Source organism: Echiichthys vipera (genome assembly GCF_963691815.1).
Source record: "Echiichthys vipera genome assembly, chromosome: 19".
Classification (NCBI taxonomy): Eukaryota; Metazoa; Chordata; class Actinopteri; order Perciformes; family Trachinidae; genus Echiichthys; species Echiichthys vipera.
Genome location: NC_139844.1, coordinates 10,530,818 through 10,553,250, shown reverse-complemented (window position 1 = coordinate 10,553,250; position 22,433 = coordinate 10,530,818). Strand labels below are relative to the sequence as shown.

The 22,433-nt window shown below is 42.6% G+C and overlaps 1 protein-coding gene across 1 annotated transcript in view; it reads left to right on the top strand.

Moving 5' to 3' along the window:
- Positions 1-21,225, top strand: part of tulp4a (TUB like protein 4a) — a 30,985-nt gene extending 9,760 nt beyond the window's left edge. Inside the window, exons 3-14 of the mRNA XM_083934048.1 lie at positions 3,232-3,360; positions 5,960-6,121; positions 7,021-7,201; positions 10,054-10,161; positions 10,260-10,426; positions 10,781-11,005; positions 11,238-11,472; positions 12,556-12,700; positions 13,273-13,417; positions 15,021-15,114; positions 15,224-18,717; positions 18,879-21,225. Of these exons, the coding sequence (XP_083790174.1) occupies positions 3,232-3,360; positions 5,960-6,121; positions 7,021-7,201; positions 10,054-10,161; positions 10,260-10,426; positions 10,781-11,005; positions 11,238-11,472; positions 12,556-12,700; positions 13,273-13,417; positions 15,021-15,114; positions 15,224-18,717; positions 18,879-18,995 (5,202 nt within the window). The 3' untranslated portion in view covers positions 18,996-21,225. The remainder of the gene's footprint in view (positions 1-3,231; positions 3,361-5,959; positions 6,122-7,020; positions 7,202-10,053; positions 10,162-10,259; positions 10,427-10,780; positions 11,006-11,237; positions 11,473-12,555; positions 12,701-13,272; positions 13,418-15,020; positions 15,115-15,223; positions 18,718-18,878) is intronic.
- The last annotated feature ends 1,208 nt before the right edge of the window (positions 21,226-22,433 follow it).

Here is a 22,433-nt window from a genome sequence, read left to right as displayed (position 1 = left end):
AGCTGAGTACCTCGCTGTGACGCAGCGATCTGGGAGATCAGGCATCACATGGAGACAGACAGGATAAGAGTGAGAAGCCACAGGACAGCAAGGGGCCAAAGGGATCAAGGGTAAAAGGCACATGCACATATGCATGCATTGATTATCACGTGCTGCATGGTCAAAGGCAAGTACCGACTCAAATGAATCACTGCGCAGTAGGTGATTAGTGCCCATGTTCTCAAAGAGCCATGCAGAGTACCTTAGAATTAACTAAATAGAGCGGAGGAAGTATAAGAGAAAAAAGACTACATGTTTACAATAGCTTTTAATTCTGCTGTTTGACCAGTGCATGGCCATTGACAACTTCTCCTTGGGAAGTTGGCACTGCCTTCACTCCTGCAGTGCCTTGCTGTTGTCATTGAAGCCCTGGCCTCTTGGACTTGGAGACTGGGAGCAGAGCTGACCCCAGCAGCTTTACTGAGAAGACCAAATCAAATCAAGGCATAGCTTTGGGTTGCAATGGAGTCAGCAAAAGTGAGAGGACACTGACAGTGCAGTGTCACAGTGGTGCAGTCGTGAGCACATGGGTCCATGGCAACACTTGTCTTCGGCACAAAGCCACTTTTTTTGCAAGAAGGGTCATGTGGTAGAATAGGACCTTGGTGTTTCAATAGCATAGCTGAAGAATGCTATGTCATATTGTTTTGTTTTTATTCTTGCTCACATCTAAACATGTACATACCTAAATAACACTACACACTACAAGATGAAACTTAAGTACACGTCTACATGCTTTAAGTAAAGCAATAGTTTATCTCCTAAATAAACAAAAAAAAAGTCATACTTGCGCCTATAAAAAATGTAGTTCAGTTAAGTCTTTATTTTTCCACGTGGGGAATTTGGATTGCAGCAGAGCAACAACAGACCCATCAAAACAGATGTATCCATCAGTAAAATATAATTTAAAAACAAAATAAAATAGGGTAAAGTAACATAATAGCAATTATAAAAATAAAATAAAATGTTGTCCCATGCTACCTGCAGAATGTGAAGCTGCTAGGACTTCTCGGCTAATGAGAGAAGAATCATTGGAAAAACAACAATAAAATCAGATAGAGGGTGAGCAGATGAGAAGGAGCCACTCCCCCCTTTCCCTCCACCACCCCCTCTACTCTCTTCTTTGATTCTGGGTCTGACATGATGTCAAATCAGACACAAAACTCATTTAAAAGAGAAGCACTGCACTGACACAAAATCAAGGAAGCCTGAATGGGAAAAGTAGGGTGAAGAGATTTGCAGTGTGGTTGAGAGGGCAGCGTACAGGACATTCAGGAAAGATAGAATCTGAGAGGTTTATAAGAAGAGCAAGCATTTGATAAAACCTTAATCAATATCAGTATCTGATGATAGCATTTACATTTCCAGCATTGGTTATTATTTCCGGTTGTAATGCAAAGATCGAGAAAAGTAGCTGCAGGAAAACTGTACTGGGTGTTAACAAGGCGGACACTGGCTCTTCTGTGCAGTCAAATGCTTATACAACAATATGTTTTTTTAAATCTTGTTATTAATTATTTAATATATGCAGATCATTTGGTTAGATTCTCCCTACCCTAGTCTTTGACAGTTGAATACATGGCTAATATGGTACTGATTTAACATCTGAGTCAATGTCAAAAAGATCAATAAAATTCTAATTATATGCCGTCGAGCTGGGTGATATGAAGAGATATATATATATATATATTCAAAACAATATAAATATTTCTCTCTTGTATATTTTTCTATATGATTTATATATGATTTCGGGATGTCGAAAAAAACAGAAGCCAAACTGAGTTATAGAAATATTTATGTCATTTGGACGACACTTTTGATCCTTGCACATTATGTCCATTTTGCACTTCTGTAACTTTCTCATCTGAGAGGAATATAAGATTTGTGTAGGAACATGCAGTCAATAACACCTGTTCCTCTGGAGCATGGAGAGATTAAACTGTGTGTTTGTTGTGGGGGGTGGGGGGGGTGAGGCAAGACTGGCTGGCTTATCCAACTCTCAGCCACTGATCTGTTGGACATGCTCTCAGAGAGCGTAAGCCCCACTAAAACCTGTACTGTGTTGTGTGTTTGAACATGCACAGCCCACGTGCTTCACTCAGTGAGAGTAGAGCTGCTTCCTGTTTAGGATTATTCCTCTGGGAATCGGCTGAGTCACGCTACAGAAGACCAGACAGATAGACACACAGGTAGCGCAGGGGGCTGGATGGAGATGTAATGGGTGCCTTTTGAAATGGGCGACAATGACAAAGAACCATTTGATCTATACTGCTCTCTGTCTGTGATTAACACCTTCTTCATCAGCAACTCATTCCATAGGCTAATGATGATCCATTTGTATTACTACTGACCTCTGGGCAAATACAGAAACACGTGTATCTGCGAGTCGCTGGTGTTAGAGGCTGTACAGTTTACTGTACGTCGGATCTTTAAACCAACCATGTAGTATCTTCTGTAAGGACGTTCATGCATCAGGGCACTTACTTTGCATCTCTTACTGTCACTTTCTCTTTTAGATTAGATTTCCCTTTAATTTTCAAAGTTCATATTTATACAAACTAACAAACTACTCTCCATAATAGAAATAGAAACACATCATGTGCATTGAAACATACACAGCATCAGCAGCACTTGTGTTTGAAGAGAAGTGTGTTATGGTTTGCAGCACTTTGATAAGAGATTCAATAATTAAATCTCATTGTCTGGAATATTCAGGAACATAAAGAGCTCCTTTGCCACTTTTCAAAATGAGGTTAACCCACTTTGTGATTTATTTTCAGCTGGTTGGATGCTAAATTTAGCTCAATGAAATGTGAGAACTTGGATTTAACTTTCTGGATTTTAGCCGTTTGAGCTGACGCCCCAATTTAGAGTGACTTGCAGTGAGTATGCTGTGCAGGCAAGAGTTCAGTCTTGATCAAGGGCACTCTGACGAGGCATTGTGTTGTTGATCATCTCACATTATCTGCTGTAGTTCAGGGGGCAAAGTTGTGTCACAGGAAGGCCACTGCTAAATTCTTTGCCTGCCATATACTACACACAACCCAATCTGGAATTAGGTCATTTGCATTTCTCTCTGAAAATACTTCTCACTACAGAAAGCTGAAACGTTCACAGACAATGGGCATTGTACAGACACAGGGCAGTCTCTAATCATTGTTTTTGTCCCTTTTCTTCCCTTATTTATTTAAGGTGGTCTTGGTGCGGTGGAATGAGCCCTTCCAGAAACTGGCTACTTGTGATACAGATGGAGGAATCTTTGTTTGGATCCAGTATGAGGGCCGCTGGTCCGTGGAGCTGGTCAATGACCGTGGAGCGCAGGTAAAATACATTACATACATGAGTTAAATCAGTAATTTAAAGTGCATTTGTACTTTGCACTACACTAAATATGGAAAGCATGTGCATAAATAAAAATAGTATACATGAAAATGTAATGGGGTGTATATAATTAGCAAGTAGGAGATCACTATAGAACATGAAATGGAGTGAAAGTATTCATAACTGAAAGAAAAACTCCTGTGACGTTGCACGTGCTGATTTTAATAATAACTGTCATACGACACACGATGGGTAGGCCTGCTTCATCAATCACTGTCATCTGCTGAGCGGAGTCTGATGCATCTTGACAGCATCTTCTTTTGTGATCAATTTAGTTAGTAGATTCATCTTAACAGCCTCTCTCTTTAAATACATGGCCCCTACAGTTTTCAATAGCACCTCTGCTCTTTTCCCCGGAGGTTAAGATTTTATTTCATACATGTGTATTCAGTTCTACAGTCATTTTGCAGTTGAGTGAGACCCTTTTCGGTATTAACAGTCTGCAGGAGGGCACGCATTTTTATTTACTCTATTCTGTGGTATTCTTATAATTCTGGTCACAATACTGGGATGAGCGTAAATGTTTCACTACTGACTGAGAGGTTGTGCTCCTCTTTACATATTAGGGCGCACTCACACTGTCCATTCGTACCGTGCCCAGTGCTTTAGAGCGATTGCCCCTTCCCCCGTGGCCCAGGACCGCTTACACTCACATTACTTGAAATGCTCCGGGCCGCGGCTCCATTGCTTCTTGCTTATACGTCATCACCCCTCGGATATTTAGTTTTGTCAATCTGTTTTTCATAGTTTCATCAGTCCAAATCGGCAGTTAACACTCCACCTCTGCATTAAACCACCGCGATCCATTTGGCGGCATCTTTTTAAATGTCTGTCGCGGGCAACAGACGCATATCAGGGTTTTTTCTGGCCAAAATTGAGGGTGAGGCAGGCAGGGGAGCGAATATTTTGCGCTATGTGCGCTTGCATGAGAGCATGAGAAAGTAATACGTGCATGAAGTGCCCAGCCACTTAATACTGAACTAATGTTATGTGCACAAAACCATGCCCACCTGACCTTTCTCATTCATACAACTAACCCACAGCCCAAGAACCAAAACAGTTCCCTACAAATTATCTCTCACTGTCCACCCTTATTATTTGTGATAGTAAGTGTGCCAGGGCTGACGTCAAAACCCAGAGGTTTAGTATCGTTGTGATTCGCATAATCCAAAACAGATTATGTCAGAAAATAAGATCTGTGATTCCTGTTTATGATACTTAAACGTTTTGTTCAGTCAATCTCCACATTCGAATACATTTTTATATTATATTTGAATTATGAATTCTATCGTTTCTTATTAAAAAAGTCGCTGATTTTCCGCGACATTATCTGTCTGTGAAGCATAAAATCCCGGTGAAACATGAGTTTTTGTATGAAACTTTGTATTTTCTGTTTTAAAAGAACCGGAGTCCTCCTGTTGCCAAGCAGCAAATGAAACAATAAGCATGTTGGCACAATATCTGGTTATGCCGTACGCGCGGTGCTCGCTCGTTGTCTGTCCAGCGAAACACTGCACACATAAAAACAGAATATTGAAACATCAACATATTTTTCTGTATATGTTGTTTTTATTTGGGAGATGTTGCAACAAACTTCTGTCTCATAAAACACTTGAGATACCAGCTACGCATGTTGGCTCAAGATTGTTAAGCCGTAAGAGCTCGTTGTCTGTCAAGTAAAACGCTGCACGGAAGGTTCAGACACAATTCAGAGACACAAATGAGTTATTTGCAATGTATACAGGGAAAAAACGTGTTGCTTCTGGTAATTTGACATTAGCAAATGTTTTGTCATGCTGAAAGTGCATTTTTCTCAGAGACAGTATATTTAAATCTTTTACCAGCTTACTTCCACCCCTGAGTGTTAGACAGAGAAGCTCTGATACGCTCTTCCCCCTCTCTTTCTGTCTCTCTCTCCCCGCGGGAACACAAGCAGTGCTTCAACGTCATTTTGCGGGCAGGAGCTAAAATCAAACGGACTACTTCTGCTGCGGTCGAGTTGAACCATAGTTGAACTGAGTTGAAAACATTGCCACTGAGCTTGCATAGAACTACATTGATTTTCAATCAAGATTCCAGCACATCGGCTGACAATTTCAGTGAGGCGGCACCTCAAAATTTATAATGCAGAAAAAAACCTGCATATAAATAGACATCAAAAAGCCCACCTCTCTCAACCGGGCCGCGGCCAGCAAGTGTGCCAGTTGTACTTGCACTGGTCAAACGGACTAGAATAGCGGTGAAGCGTGCTTGGGCAGGGTAAGAATGGACAGTGTGAGTGCGCCCTCAGAGTGTTTTGAAATTCTCATCTTTTCCATCATTATAGCCCAGTTAGTGACAGTACTGGGTCACCTAAAACAACATTGCTAATGACAACCTGTTTCTAATTCTCACTGGACAGATATTGTTTTTGTTTTTTTTAGTTTAGGTGTAAAAAAGAAAGTTGGATTTGTCAGATAAGTACGAGTTGGTCTTTTTAATAGTCAAACTAGCATCCAGTTATCACCATTTCACCATTCCTTAATTAATGTCCCTGTAGGTGAGTGACTTCACCTGGTCCCATGATGGCACCCAGGCTCTTATCTCCTATCGTGATGGCTTTGTACTGGTGGGATCAGTCAGCGGACAGAGACACTGGTCCTCTGAAATCAACCTGGAAAGCCAGATTACCTGCGGTATCTGGACCCCTGATGACCAGCAGGTAACACACACACACATCCCACTGATTTGTGACGGGTACAACGTTTCTGCCTATCACTATCCCAGGGAGCTTTAGGTTATCATTTGCCACTTTTAGTATGTGGACTTGTCACTAGGCTTTCTTTGCTTTCTATCTGTCATCTCCTTGTCTATTTCTAAGGGTACGTCCACGCTATCGAAAACGACCTTTCTCGGCTCAAGAAATATCTGCTAGTGAAACCGGCTAAAAACAATGTAGTATATCGGGCTTGGATGTGGCGCTGTAACTGCCACTGAAATACACCAACACAGAGAAGAAGAGACGGGAAGACACTGTTGTGTAGAATCATAATACAAACACCAGAGACTTTCTCGCCAAATCTGGAGACTTTCCAAATCCTCCTCCATCCTAGAGAGAAATCTGTCTACTGTTTCTGGTGTTAGTGGAGACTTTTGTGGTGTTTTGGACACTGATGCACGAATCACTCTGCAGTTAGTGTCCTCACCGAGCAGGGGTGCTGCTGTGAGTCCCTTCCTGTCCCAAAGCACTCACAGGCGGGCACTGTCTCGCAACTTTTTGCAACCTTCTTGGCAACTTTATAATATAAAAAGCTACTAGCGACCAATTTAGCGCCTTATTCAGAGCATCAGCCACGGGGAGTGTTCTCAAATATTCCCACTCTGGGACCTGGTTATAAAAAAGACCGTTTTCAGGCTCCGATAACGCCGGCTGCGTGTGGATGATCGGCCTTACCGATACTAAAAATGTGCAGTTACAGGAAAATGCGCCCTCGTGTGGACGGGTCCTAAGTTTGCCTCCTTTTCCATCTTCGTTCTTCTGTCGTTGTGTTTAATTTAAATGTCTGGGGTTTTTTTCCTCTTTTTTCTTCTCGCTAATAACCCTTTACTATTTCTCTCTAGGTGTTGTTTGGTACTGCAGATGGACAGGTGATAGTGATGGACTGCCATGGGCGCATGCTGGCCCACATTCTGCTGCATGAGTCGGATGGCATTGTCAGCATGTCCTGGAACTATCCCAGTTTCCTGGTGGAGGACAGCAGTGAAAGCGACACAGACTCTGACGACTACTCTCCATCACAAGGTATGCTGCTCAGGGTTTGATTAGAGTAGATGGCTCTTTGTGGCTTCTTCAGCCAAACAGCTAAAAAAAAATAGATTTTAACATCAGAAATACTTTAATAATCCCAGGGGAAATTATTTAACATGTCAAGCATACACGTGATGTATAATCTGATGTAGAATTGGCGAGGCAATTGGTTTACGTAGTAGTAGTTGTGTCTATACGGAGTGTAGCGCAGCAAAAGGGTAGTGCAGCTGTTTCATACGTAGGGAGAAGAAAGCTAATGTGGAACCATCTGTAAGCTTCTTAGTCCTACCACCTACCTCCATTTTTTACCTACTCTGTATATTCTTCCTCAGGCTCTTGGTCCAAGGGGTGGGGGAAAGATTTCCAACTGGGGACACAAGTTATGGCCGCTAGGTATATTGTCATTAATAGCTCAGGCCCCTTGGTATTCTCATGAATATTTTAGATCTGTGCACAGATCTGTGTCCAAGTCGCTTGGATTGCTTTTTTTGTCATGCCATTCTTCCTGTAAAAAATCAATTTTGTTTGGAGTATACTATTGGGTTGAAGCTCAAAAAGGTATTAATTGAAGGTTATATTTAGAAGGATGAATCATTGGTGATGCTGATCTAACGAAGATTCTCAATTCAAGCCATTTAAGGAAGCTTCAGCAGTGATAAGGTTGCTATTCCACCACTTTCCACTTCTCTGCCAGTTCTGAAAATGGGGAGGGAGAGAGGCATTAAAGCAAAAGAGTGGGACCAAATGGAAGTTGGGAAGATGGAGGGCAGGAGATGGAGGAGGAGGAGTATAGCGAAACAAAGCTCTTCTGACACTGGGCTGATGTTGCCCACTGGACCTCCTGTTTGCTCGAGATGCTGCAGTAGCTGTTGTCATAACAGCAGCAGATGTCAAAGTGTATGGTGTGCGTCATTAGACTCTTCATGTGCGACACACACAGCCACTACCTAGAAAACCTGGAAAAGGAAGTGCAGTGTCTTGAATGATTAAGATGTAATATGCATCTCTCGTCATGTGTGACACACTTGCAGTATACTCAATTACAGCCTCTACCTAGAAAACGTGGAAGAGGAAGTGCAGTGTCTTGAGTGATTGAGATGTAATACGCATCTCTTTTTGAAATGTATGAAAACAACATTGCACTAGTGGAACAAAAAAGTCACCTCGGTGGAAATTGGCGCTGTCTGGTCCAGCCCTTGTGAAAATAATGGGTTAATCAATTCTGACTGTATTTTCAATGGTGCTTATATTTGAGTTATTTATTTACTCCAGGACTCTTTTAGAATATGTTAACCTGAAATGTCAAGGATATAGCCCCTAGTACTAGAGTGTGATGTTGACACAGGTGACTACATGCTATCGTTAGCATTAGGGCCTATTTATGATAAAAGAGGGGGAAAATTTAAATGATGCAGTCCATGTCAGCTTTTCTATATTTAACTTCCTGTGCTGAGAGCCTGAGCGTATCTGGTGAGTTCGTTCACTGTCCAAAGCCAGTACGTAAATGTCCAGTGTGTATCTGGTGCACTGGAAGGTGAGCTGTCACACAAGAGAAGAGTTACATGTGCTTACCTTTCCTCAACCTTTTGCTGCCCTCACTGCGTACACCAGCCCACTTAATGGCCTCATTTTTATTGGTTCCTGTTTTGCCTTTTTGCATCCTTTTTTCTCTTGAGCTTAATTAGTCCCAGTTGCTAAGGCTGTATTGGTGAGGGTTTGTCCTGCTCCTGCTGTGCTATTTTTTCCCCTTCCCTTCACCCTGGGCCAAGTGGTAAAGCAGAAAAGTGCTTGCCTTAGCTGGAGCACTGATTATGTTCTAACTCACTAATTAAACCAGTCAATAGTAATTGATCGGCCCTGATAGAAATTATCTCTCAAGTCGACAACCCTACCGAGACACCAGGCCGCCTCTTCCTCTGCCTGCCAGATCTCTCTATCATGATATATGATGATGACCCATTATCACTGCACAGCACAACACACTGCATGTACAGCAGCATCATGTATCTCATTTAATGCAGAAACCCATTGTGAAGGGATTACAAATGAGGAGTATCTATATTAGGCTGAAACTCAAAGCAGAGGTGGATATTACATTTGTCTTGGTATTTGGGTCATTGCAAGACTGTATGAAAGGACAGACCCAAGGATTCTTTTAATGGAAAACGTATGGGTAGTTGTCTGAAAGTGTTTTATTTATAGCAGTATGACTGAAAATGCCACTTGTTTTCATCTACGGATGCTGCAGTGAGATGTGCTGAGCATGTGTTGGTGAAATAATGTATTCTCATGAATAAGACAGTGGAAACTCACTGAAAATGAATCACAGCTGCCAAGGATGTGTAACTGTCCTTGCGTCTCTGCTAACAGCTCAAACTACCTCTACAGTAAACAGGGACAGCCTCACATAACACTCACAGACAGTATGTTATGGCCCACTCTGTTAGTGCATAGTGCTCATCTCCTCCTCTGTAAAGTGTCAGGATAATCCCTAAAGCCCAATGCGATACCTCTTTTTTTTCCAACCAACACTCCAAAACATTTTCCGTAAAGACAAAGAAAAAGAGCAAAATTCTCACAATCAATAGTTGGAACTGGGCCATGTTTGGCAAAATAATCAATTATGGTGATTATGAAATGGTTGCAAAGTGATTTTCTGTTGTTTGACTAATTGATTCTTTGACTCATCGATTCTAGCCTTCCCTTATTCCACCTCAGCTTAGCTTGTGGCTGTATTAAGTAATAAACGTCCACTTTTCACTACACTCAAATGTAAAAACAGGTAAGTTCTCTTTTGTTCATTTGCAGTTGATGCTGTGTACTTTAAACTGCTGCCCTTTTCCCAGTGCACAGCCAGAAACCCCTGCTAACAGTCAGCTTCACCTCTGGAGACATCAGCCTGATGAACAATTATGATGACCTCTCTCCCACTCTCATACGCACTGGTCTGAAAGGTGCGTGGGTGTCTCATCCTTAATCCAAGTGTTCCAGCAGCTTTGTCTCTTTCTTTGTTTCATTGTTTCTCTCACTCACTTGTTGACTTGTTCTTTAGATGTGGTGGTCCAGTGGTGCTCGCAGGGGGACCTCCTTGCAGTGGCAGGGATGGAGAGGATCCTACTCTCCCCCGACCCCCCCTGTCCTCCCCTGATCAGGAACGCTCTTGTTAAGTTCTACAACGTCCGGGGTGAACACATCTACACACTGGACACACCAGCACAGGTGATCAACTTTAACTGGGCCAAACCTGGCTAATGAGTAATCCGAGTGACAAATTGTACTCAGAATTGTATGTATTTAATTTCCCTTCTTCAATGCTTGGACTCAGTATGTATGTGAAGTCCTTAGATGTCACTAGCTGGAGAAAAAAAATAAAAAAATACTTAAATTAGGCTTTTGTAGAGTAAAAGACTAACATAAATTAACAAAGTGTAGTTAGAAAGTCAGAATGTGTATTTGAACTCTAAAAAGATGTACTTTAAAGGAGATGCCAAGTTCAAGAAATACTTTTATCACAGCCATAAAAAAATATAAATCTCATCCTCTCTCCAATCTCTCTCCTCCATCGTCCTGCAGCGCCCCATCACTACACTGTGTTGGGGTCACCGGGACTCCCGTCTGTTCTTGGCATGTGGCCCTGCGCTCTACGTAGTGCGAGTGGAGCACCGTGTTGCCAGCCTGCAGCTACTCTGCCAGCAGGGCATTGCCACAGCAGTGAAGGAGGAAAAAGACGTTGCCAAGCTCACCATGCCTTCCCGCCTCTGTTCTTACGTCACTACTGCTTTTGCACCCACCATCAAGGTAATACAGAACAGAACAGAACAAGAGGGTGCTAGATGCATTAAAACCTTAAAAATAAATGCGAAGAGCCTCCTGGAAATGTACTTGATGCATGGCATTGCTTTCTGAGATTCCTCCTCTACAGTTAAGCCCAGGCAAACTGTAGTTAAGCATAACAAACTTTAATAGCAGTACACTTCAAATAAAGCTGTTGTGGAGTTTTTGCACTAAGACCCTGTGTTTTCTCTTTCAGCCCCCCATCCCTGACCCCAACAACATGCGTGATTTTGTGAGCTACCCAACAGCTGGAAATGAGCGTCTGCACTGTACCATGAAGCGTACGGAGGATAACCCTGAGGTGGGAGGACCCTGCTACACTCTGTACCTGGAGTACCTAGGAGGTCTCGTGCCTATCCTCAAAGGCAGACGAATAAGTAAACTGCGTCCAGAGTTTGTCATTATGGACCCCAAGACAGATGGGAAAACAGGTAAAACGGAGCTTCCTTCATATTTGCAAAATAACAGAACAATAAACAAAAATCCCTAATTAACATGTTTCCTGATAGGAGTGTATGATCTCAACAGTACATTTAGGTCAGCTGTTTAATACAACAATTATTCATTTATGAAATATGTTTAAGAAGAGTGTGTGGAAATCATGAACAGTACATCCAGTAAGATTTAAGGTTTCCTTTTAAATAGTTACAACAGTAAAGTATAATAGAATGTGATACTCTGTGTCCTTGTTCAGTGTGCTGTCCTCTGTAACACTGATGTGGATTTGAAAGCTGTTGAAGAACCTAAATGTATTTTCCTTGTTTGTGATAATCCCATTTTTGAGTTTGTGTTTAATCATCGTTTGTGGAGATTCAAAGAGCATTGATAAATATATTCTCCCCAGACACATTAGCCTGCTCCAGTACTTTTCCAGTTATTTGAGCTTCTTGAGTTGGTACTCAGAGAGCGAGTGTGTTTTAGTCACACAGGGCAGACTGGGACCATGTTAATTAAAAGCTGCTTAATGGGGGCTCTGATGGCCCCTGGGTTCCTCATAAATCAACCCACACCCTCCCCACGCAGTGATAAATGCAGCCAGCCATGAAATGGTTCCTGCCCATTCACACTTTAATGTCCATCAAATAAATTAGCTTGACCTAAACTGGAGCTGCAGCGGTTCACAGACTCCATATGAATGAGGACAAAGAGAATAATTGAAACTACTGAAACAAAGATTTGGAGCGAATCGGTCTCAATCTTTATCTGGCGAAATGGCGAGCCGCGGTACATTGCCGCTGCCATCGCGTTTTGCCTCCAGGTTGTTCAAGTGAATTTGCTGCAATTGATTTACAATGTAATACAGTTTAAAACATTAAGATTATGAACATATGAGCCAGAATCAAATAGAATTTTTGCATCAAGGTGGTAGAGGTTTTATGAAAGAAACTATAGAGAACATATAATGCCACATATTGGCTGTGTTTGTTAATGTTGATATTGAGTTCTTCAAATTTTAATCCGTTTACTCAAAACTGACTCCATTCTTTCCATCCTCCATCTTGTTCCCTCCTCAGATGAGATTTATGGCAACAGTCTGATATCTGCCATGATTGACAGCTGTAACTGCTCAGACTCCAGTGACATTGAGCTGAGTGATGACTGGGTTGGCAAGAAATCTCCAAAGATATCTAGGGGTAGCAAATCCCCCAAACTGCCCAGGTACCCGCACACCTGACCTGCATGCCATCTCAAACGGTTTATTTTATTTTAAATCTTTTTTTATGTGATACCTACAAGAGTTCTTATGTTCTCTCTACGCAATATTAAATAAATCAAGGTTTGGTTTACATATTGCGTCGGTATTCCATTTGAATCAATAAACTGTTTTTGTAAAAATTAAAAGAAAATAAATAGATGTTTAATGTTTTTTATTCAGCGCTAGTTCAGAGGATCTGTGACAGCAGAGAAGCACAGGATGCATTCAGATGCCATTGATTGCTGTCACTCCTTCCAACAGCATGAAAACCAAACCTTTGAATAAATGTGTATTCATTTGATTAGTATTTCTGCCAAATACACTGCAATACCAAATGAATTCCTTTTTATGAGTCTTGTCCATAATTGTGTGTGGCATCCCAGCAGTTATTGAAACCTAACCTTCCTTCCTTCTGTTTACATAAATGTCTAATGAAAAGTTCTGCACTTGTTCTTGGGTTCACTGCATGCCTAAACCTTCTTTTTTTTATTTGCTACCTTCTCTGTAGAGACTTAGTTTGTCCCTTTACCAACAGGATCAACATTGATCCCAGAAAATCGCCCAAACTTTCCCGTGCTACACAAGAGATCTCCAGGTCACCACGGTTACCTATACGGAAACCCTCAATTGGGTCACCCAGTCTCACACGGAGGGAATTTCCTCTAGATGATATCACTCAGGTAACAGTCAAATTATTTGGGCTGAATTTGTTATTTTCCTCTGGATGGATGTTTTTGTTTGTTGGTTGGACAGCCTGTGAGCGATCCTCTGCTGCCGCCTTTGGTTTGGTCCGGTGACTTGTGGGTCCAGGGGTAGAGGGCAGTTTGTTTGTTTGTTTATTTATTTGGATCCCCTTTAGCTTCAGCATAAGTAGAAGCTCTGGCAATACAATTTACACACAATCACATTAAACACAATACTCAAACATTAAACATTCGTCACATTACACAAAATACAACTCAAATAGTGACAGAATAGGAACTGATGCAATTAAACAAAAAGCCCCAAAAACAGACATTAAACATCTCTGAATGAATATATATCAAAATAATTAGTGATAAGAAAAGCCCATGCAACCAACTCACAAGAACTAGAACTTAAAGCTACATTTCTCACCTTCCATGATCTTATTTATCAATTATTATATTATCAAATATGCTAAATCTGTATTCTGTGGCTCTGTAGTATTTTTAAGTTTATCATTATCATTTTATTTAGGAAATACTCATTGAGAGGATTTGCAATATCGATTGGTTTTGTACAAAATTCACCTTCACTTTCTAAATAAGCAATTTAGTATTTCCTCTTAATATATAGTTCAAAGTATTCCATAATTGCTTACTGTCATGTTTTATTTCTGTGATTTTATCATTATAATATAATTTATTTTTCTTCTTATTTAATTTAGTTACAAAATTTCCAAGTTTACAATATATTTCCCAGATAGATTTAAGATAAGTTGTGATTGCTGCTTGTTTAGCTCGATCTCTTTCCTTCCTGTATTCTTTTAATCTTGATCAAAACATGCGGCGCTGACATTTCAAACAGTAAACTTCTCGATTGGTGCATGATGTTCTACAATTGTCATTTATATTCGATCAAAGAGCTGAAATGCTGTCTCAGGATCCTTTTGTAGAAATACCTCTGACCAGTTTGCATTTCTGACATTATCTTCATATTTTAATTGATTGAAACTCCTTTATGATCTTTTCATTATCACTTTGGGACCTGTCTTTGGAGCTTTTGCTTTCCTTACAATCGCAATGAGATTATGGTCACTGCAACCCATTGGCACGGATATAAAGTTCGAGCAGAAATCTGTTCTATTTATAAAGATGTGATTAATACAGGACGCTGAATGGGTGCCTTCCCATGTTATGCATATTCTGGTTGGTTTATTGATAACCTGTGATAATCCACAGGCTGCCGCTGCATTCATTAGTTTAATTTTCATAGGACAACCAAAGGAGTTCCAATCTATATTAAAGTCACCCATAAAGTAAATTTGATGATTTTTACTACTAGCATGATCTAGCATGTCACAAATGTTGTCTAAATATTCACGAATAGCACTAGGAGGTCTGTAGCAACATCCTATCAATATGGGCTTAAGATGTTTTATACTAACTTTTAGCCAAATTACTTCAGTAACAGAATGCTTTCAATCTGGCACCGATTTGACGGGTATATGGTCTTGAATATAGATTGCAACAGTGTTGTTTGATAATAAGCTCACACATTTCACTTTGAGAAATGTATTTTGTCTTTGTTCCTGTGTTGCAGCAAAATTACCTTGCTCAGGTCACATCCAATATTTGGGGAACGAAGTTCAAGATTGTGGGACTTGCCACATTTTTGCCAACTAATCTTGGTGCAGGTAACCAATCAACAACATTTCCATGAGCATTTATTGCTGAATTAATAAATACAATTGTAATTAGTCCGATTTCTCATTTTTTAATTTTTCTCAATTTTACTTCCCTCAGTCATCTACAAGACAAGCCTTCTCCATCTGCAGCCCAGACAGATGACCATCTACCTGCCAGAGGTGCGAAAAATCTCCATGGATTACATCAATCTGCCCGTCTTCAGCCCCAACGTCTTTAGTGAGGATGAAGATGACCTGCCTGTCACAGGCCCTGCTGGTGCCACCGATGACAACCCACCCTGCACTGTCAACATCCCTATTGCCCCCATCCATAGTCCTGCCCAGGCCATGTCCCCTGCCCAAAGCATTGGTCTGGTCCAATCACTCCTAGCCAATCAAAATGTTCAGCTGGATGTCCTAACAAATCCCACGGCAACTCCTGCAGGGGCTGCTGCTGGTGGATCAGACCAAAGCCAGGACACCATCCTGACAGCCCAGTACACAGTTCCCACCAGGTACTCTAGTCCTGGTCAGGTCATCTTTGGGGGACTAGAAATGAGTCGCCTAATGGTGGGACCTCCTCCTTCTCATCATCCTTCACAACAACAGCAACAACAACCAAGCCACCATCAACAACAGCAGCAGCACCAACAACAACTACAACAGCAACACCACCAACAAATTCAGCAGCAACAGCAACTCCAACAGCAGCAGCAGCACCAACAACAACAACAGCTACAACACCACCAACAGCTTCAGCAGCAGCAGCAGCAGCAGCAGCTCCAACAGCAGCAGCAGCACCAGCTCCAACAGCAGCAACAACTACAACACCAGCAGCAGCAAATGCTCCAGCACCAACACTTACAACAGCAGCAGCAGCTTCAGCAGCAGCACATTCAGCAGCAGCTCCAACACATGCAACAACAGCATCAACACCAGTTCCAGCAGCACATACATCAACAGCAACAACTACAACAGCATCAACAACATATGCAGCAGCAACTGCAGCAACAAATGCATCAACAGCAAACACAGCAGCATCATCAACTTCAGCAGCAGCTCCAAATTCAAATCCCTGTCCCCTCCATGTCATCAGGACAGCCTTCGGGTGCAGCAGTGCACCAGCTCCAGCCGGGGGCGCTGCAGATACAGATCCCTCATCCACCTACTGATTTAGTAGTTGAGAGAGCATTGGGGGGTGAACACGAGCACCTACTGAAAATCAAAACCACTCGGTCAACTCCACAGCTGGCTGAGGGTGATACAGTGGTATTCAGTGCCCCTCTAGAGCTCAGCAAGATGAACCCCCCGCCACCCTACCCTGGGACAGTGGCTGCCGCTGTGGCTGCTGCTGCAGCTGCTGCTGCTTCAGCATCAGCATCAGCTTCCAATGCTACATCTGGAACAGGAGGGAGCACCAGTGGGACTCCTCCCCCTGGTGACCTTTGTCTGAAGAAGGGAGAGTTCACACTTTATCCTCCAGGTCAGCAACAAGCGCAGTACCCCACACCACTGGGATATGAGAGGATAACAACATTTGACAGCAGTGGGAATGTGGAGGAAGTATGCCGTCCTCGAACGCGCCTTGTTTGCAATCAGAATGTCTACACACTCCAGGGACCTGGCAGCTCTGCCACTCTCAGGGTCACCTCCTCATCATCCTCTTCCTCAGCTGACAAGAAGATCCAGCTGTCCTACACCTCTGCCACACTCAACAGGCTCACTGCACCTCGCTATTCCATACCCAGCGGAGACCCGCCTCCATACCCTGACCCAGCCAATCAGAATAGTGGTGTTGGCAGGAACCCTGGACAGAGGCTTGACAGCAGTCTGATCCATGCCACTCTCAGGAGGAACAGCCGAGAGGCCGCTCTCAAAGTTTCCCAGATGCTGGAGCCACCCAGACCGCTGCCTCCTAAGGCTAAAAATAGTAGTGCACTAGCAGCCTCGTTCCAGCAGAGGGTGCCAACAGCCTTATACACCTGCAGTCAGTGTAGCAGTGGATCCAGTGTTGGGAGCACTGCCCCAGGGAGCACTAATGGAATAGCAGGAGGAACTATTATCAGACAGGACTTCCCTCCAGGGAATGGGGCACCACACAGCACAGTTATTGTTCACTCCAACAGCGCTACTCCGTTGGCCTCCCAGTCCTCTTACAGCCTGCTGAGCGCTCTTGAAGGTTCTGGGACTGCAGCAGGAGGAGGAACTAACAGAGACAGGGCTGATTATGTTAATTCAGCATTTACTGAAGATGAAACACTAAACCAATCACTGAGGCATCTGGCACTAGGAGGAAATGATGCAACAGGGCTGGTTGTCAAGCGCCCTCCTCCGTATCAGTGGGACCCAGCTGCCACAGAAGAGGTGTGGGTTCCTCAGGAGCAGTCAGCAACGCCTAATCCCACTGGTCCCCCCGGACCCCACAAACCACCCCCACTTATTCTTAGCCCAGCTCAGCACTTGGATGTTTCCAGGTTGCCTTTTGTCCTTTCTCCAAAGTCCCCCACCAGCCCGAGTGCTGCATCATTTCAAGCCGCTGCAGCAGCTGCAGGCTACCAAATCTCTCTCCAGTACACTCCAGCAACTGCCTATTCTGGAGCCCAGCTACAGCCCATCCCTGGGTCACCACGCCCCTGCTCCTCCCCAAAGGAGATGGTGGCACCAGTACCCTTCTCACAGCAGGATGCAGCCCTTGTCTTACCGCCTGGTTACCCAGCAAACCTGGCAAACTTAGCCTGCTGCCCTCTCCCACCCATGTATCCAGGAGGTAGTGCTTGTGCCGGGCTCCCCATTCCTCCCATAGCTCTTCACACTCCTTGGGGTACCTATAATTCTTGCCCACCTATGCCCAGTCCTGCAGTGCCACTACCACCCAAAGCCTCCCATATGGCAGGAGACAAAAATGTTCTCTCGCCAACACCCCCTCCTCCCCCTCCACCACCACCACCTCCTCCGCCACCACCAGCAGAGCTGCAGAGCCATGGAGGACTACAAGAGGCCATGGCAGAGGCTGGGGAAGGTTTTCAGGAGGTGCTGTCCTTGACTGAGAGCCCTGTCCCACAGCGGTCTGAGAAGTTCAGCAAGAAGAACCGCAAGCGGGCAGATGGGCGTGCTGAGGAGGCTAACGTGCCACAGCTGGCTGAAGGCAGCAAGTCGAAAAAGGAGGGCAGAGCTTTGGGTGATTTCAACTCCCTCATCTCCAGTCCGCGGCTGGGAGGAAGGGACAAGAAGAAGCTGAAGGGACAGAAAGAGCAGCAGTTGAAGGCCAAGAAGCTAAGTAAGGCCAATGCCAACAGTGAGTTCCAAGACAGTTCAGAAAGTGAGCCAGAGCTGTTCATCAGTGGGGATGAGCTGCTCAATCAGTGCCAGAGCGGTAAGAAGGGCTGGAAGAGCAAGAGGAACTTGAGGGCTGCCAGCGAACTGGATGAGATCAAGTGTCGAAAGGCCAACGAGAAGGAGGACCGGGGTCTGGGCAGCCAGGGGTTTGTGTATGTCATGGCCAACAAGCAGCCACTGTGGAATGAAGCCACCCAGGTCTACCAGCTGGACTTTGGTGGGCGCGTCACACAGGAGTCTGCCAAGAACTTTCAAATTGAACTTGAGGGCCGACAGGTAAGAGAGCTCTTGTTCAAGAAATATCACTCACTGCATGTTTTCTTTATAGTGACGTGATTATTACAAGTATTCAAGTGATTTAGAAAACTGTGTGCACATGATGTTAATGATAATACCTTCTACAGTCTGTATACAAGTTTTTTTGTTTTTCTCCACAGGTGATGCAGTTTGGCAGGATTGATGGCAATGCCTACATCCTGGACTTCCAGTATCCCTTCTCTGCTGTGCAGGCCTTTGCAGTTGCTTTAGCCAATGTTACTCAACGCCTCAAATGATCTGTCCCCTCCCTACTTACCCTGAGTTATATCTGGGATTTAAATGCACTCTGTTGAAGGGGCACAGTTGTTTCATTTGAGATTAATAAACTTTGATTTTGGAGAGAAGACTTTAATCAGCCCTGGTCATAGAGAGAGATACAATCATGCTGCACTACACAATGCTGCCACTAGAACTGGTGCAATAAGCATTGACTGCATTTGCCAAGGATGCCCTCAGATTTGCTCCTTTTGGCAGTCAGTGGCACCTTGCAATGCATGTAGGGCCAAAGAGCTGAGCTTTGGTAATCATCATGCAAATAAATGCTGCTTTAGCTAGAAGAATCTTATAGACGTGATAACCGATCGGTTAACTGAGAGAGGAATTGTCAAGGTGCAGTTTTCAAAAAGAGGCAGCAGTAATACTTGAAAACCACACTCTGGAGATCACAGTTGTTTTTTCCCCAGAGCGCACAGGTACTACTGGGCACTGAAATCCATTGCTGTACAAACGTCAGTGAAACAGTTACCACTTTATTATACTGCTTTTGCTTTTAGGATTTTATTTAAGGACTAAGCAGCGGAGGGTAGGAGGGTCTTTCTTTTTAGCTCCATGCCATTCCTTTTGTTACTATCTCAATCTATCTTGGCTGGAATCAAGGCTTAGATATATGCATCATTTAGGAGCACTACTAAAATGTCACACTTTTCACTGTAGTTAAAGGTGTGTCACTGTTAAAAACTTGGGAAGGTCAAGAAGTAAGTATAGATTAGGTGAACTGCAGTCTTTTCCACATAGTTTTCCTGGGACTTTGAAGGAAGAAGAAATTTTACACTCTGCTCCATGGATTAATTTATATGTAAATTTTGTTCTTTATCTATTCAGATATGAATTTTAACATTCTTGTCATTTTTTGTGATATACAATCTTCATACCCTGTCAACATGGTTTTCAACCTACCTGCTTTATTTGGGAGAACTGGTGGCTGAATATGAATATTGCTGTGGAGTCTGGAGTAATTCAGGTGGGAGGGGCGTTCTGAATAGCTTTGACTGATATATCCTGTACTTAATCAAATATCTACATACGGTGACATGGGCGTGAAAGAAGACAACAGGGCGTGGATTGAACAACTGAACCGCTGGCATGAAGTGATTTGTCACCTGCTGTCACTTCTGTGAAGTGAGTGTGTAGTTGGATGGGGCTGTCCCTGCTCTTTAAGACCACACTAAACATGTAAACAAGGTACAGGAAATATTTTTGTATATTTCACCTATGCCATTTCATACTCTTTTCAGAAGTCATGTAAATACATATCAGTCATATGAAAATGTTGTAAAGAGACTCGGGTGACTTTGACAGATGTCTGTTTACACCTGTCTACACTGTGTTTTAAGTGTAATTTCAGGAGTGGAGCGACGCTGTAGTACTGTCTAACTCAACAGCCACAACCACAAAAAACAACAACTAAAGTTAACAGTTAAGCTGAAATCATTGTCACTGAATCTTTGAAGTCAGAGCTCAAATGAAGGATGAAGCTATTAAAATCGGTTCATTAAGTAAGCTGACACTGAAATCTGAAAAGCTGTGTTTTGTTTCTTCTTTCAGGCAGTAGACCTTCGTTCGTGTTGAACTAAGAACAGAGCAGGGCAAGCTGATCGCAGCGTGGGGGGGAGTAAATTATTAGGCACATTGCAAATATTGATAAATAGGTTGTATCTGTTTGAGATGGTAGCCAAAATTACTAAAACAAAGTTAGGTGTAATTAAGGCCACCTCGAACCCTTGTGCCAAAATATCCATTTGCTGAAATGTTTGGTTAAATGAATGGGCCTCGAGGGACGTTACCTTAATTATTGGTTTGGATCAGCTTTGTTTTGGTCTCTGGATTGATGAGATTATTAAATTCTTTATTGTGATCTTTCCAAATCACAAAAAGGTGCATGTCTGTCAAAGGTTGTAGGGATTTGGATTCAAAAATGAATAATTAAAAAAAAAAAAAAAACCTGTCCGATCCTTAAAAAAAATGAAAAGAACATGAGCATGTCATAAAGAAAATATCCATCTTTTTGTGTTAGTTGTGCAATATTTTCTTTCTTTTGACCAGTTTGATACCATTCTTTTAGTTCAGCATCTCAGTTGCTGGTCTGTACATTTTATTTATGAGATTATTTCCTGAAGGAGATGTAGTATCTATACATACTGTATATTGTGGAGTTTCCTGAACATTTCTTTGTGTTGATACAAATTTGTTACAAGTGTAGCCCAAATTGTGAGACGGGAAGACGGGGTTGGGTCAGGGGAGGGTTAGGGAACGGGCATATTTTCTGTGTTTTGTGAAGTTTGCATTGGATGGAAACGATGTGAATGAGTAAGTGCCCAGTTTAGTGTAGTTGGTAGACTAGTTATGTAGAGTGTAACTGTCAAGTCAAGGTGTGTCTGTATTCAACTGTGCAGTCTACCAATCCCATCAGTGTTAAATCTATTATCTTTAAACGTGTGTGCTCATGACTTCTTACACATACACACACAAACACACATCATTCACATAAGTTCACATGAGTGTGAGCCACTGAGTTCATGTTCAGAACCGCCTATGGACTTAGGTTAAGGATTCACTTCAAACTGATTTATGAGATGACCTGTAGATATTGTAGGATTTTGTTTTTTCTTTAGAAAAGGTATGTGCTTTGTATTTGTAGATCTAGACTTAAAATGACAAAAACACTTGAAAAGAATCTGAGTCTGATTTGGTGACTGAACGTTTATAGTGAATGGATAGTAAGGCATGCCATGTAAATTATTTTATAATTGTATATGTCACGCATCTTTTGAATAAAACGTCATTGTTTCTGAAAATGCAGTGTCTTTGTCTCCTAAGTATGTCCGGTGGTGTTAATATTGACTTCAGAGATGGCATTGTTCTGACTTAGCCAGCTTTTGGACTCGAGTTTACACAAGGTGGCTCTAACAGTAAACATTATGTCATAACAGGAAACGCACAGGTGGAGCCAGTACCTGGAACAATGGCCCAGTTTCAATCAAGTGTCCCAGTAAGGCAGGCCAGTGGATGAGCACGCACAGCACCAGGACCCTGAAGCTCCGTTATTAGGACCTACTTTATCATGATTTCAACATGGTTCCCACCTTATACCTTTGAAAGTAGACATGGCTCATTTTAAGTTCTTTTGTTTTGCTTGTTATTACAGGCTCTGCTGTGTGCTGCAGTTATGAGCTTGCTGATTCTCATTCAAAAAATCTGTGTTTTAACAGTTATTAATCATGAGCCGTGTCTCAGTCTATGCCGTGTTGGGTTCTTGAATTTGAGTGAATTGGGCCTGGAAATGTCTTTAAAAGTCTTAAGATGTTAATGAAGGTGTGTGAACCCTATTTTTAAATGCTATATATACTGTATTTATGCAGTTTGTCATACTTTTAAGAAGCCGTCTTAGTGTCTCA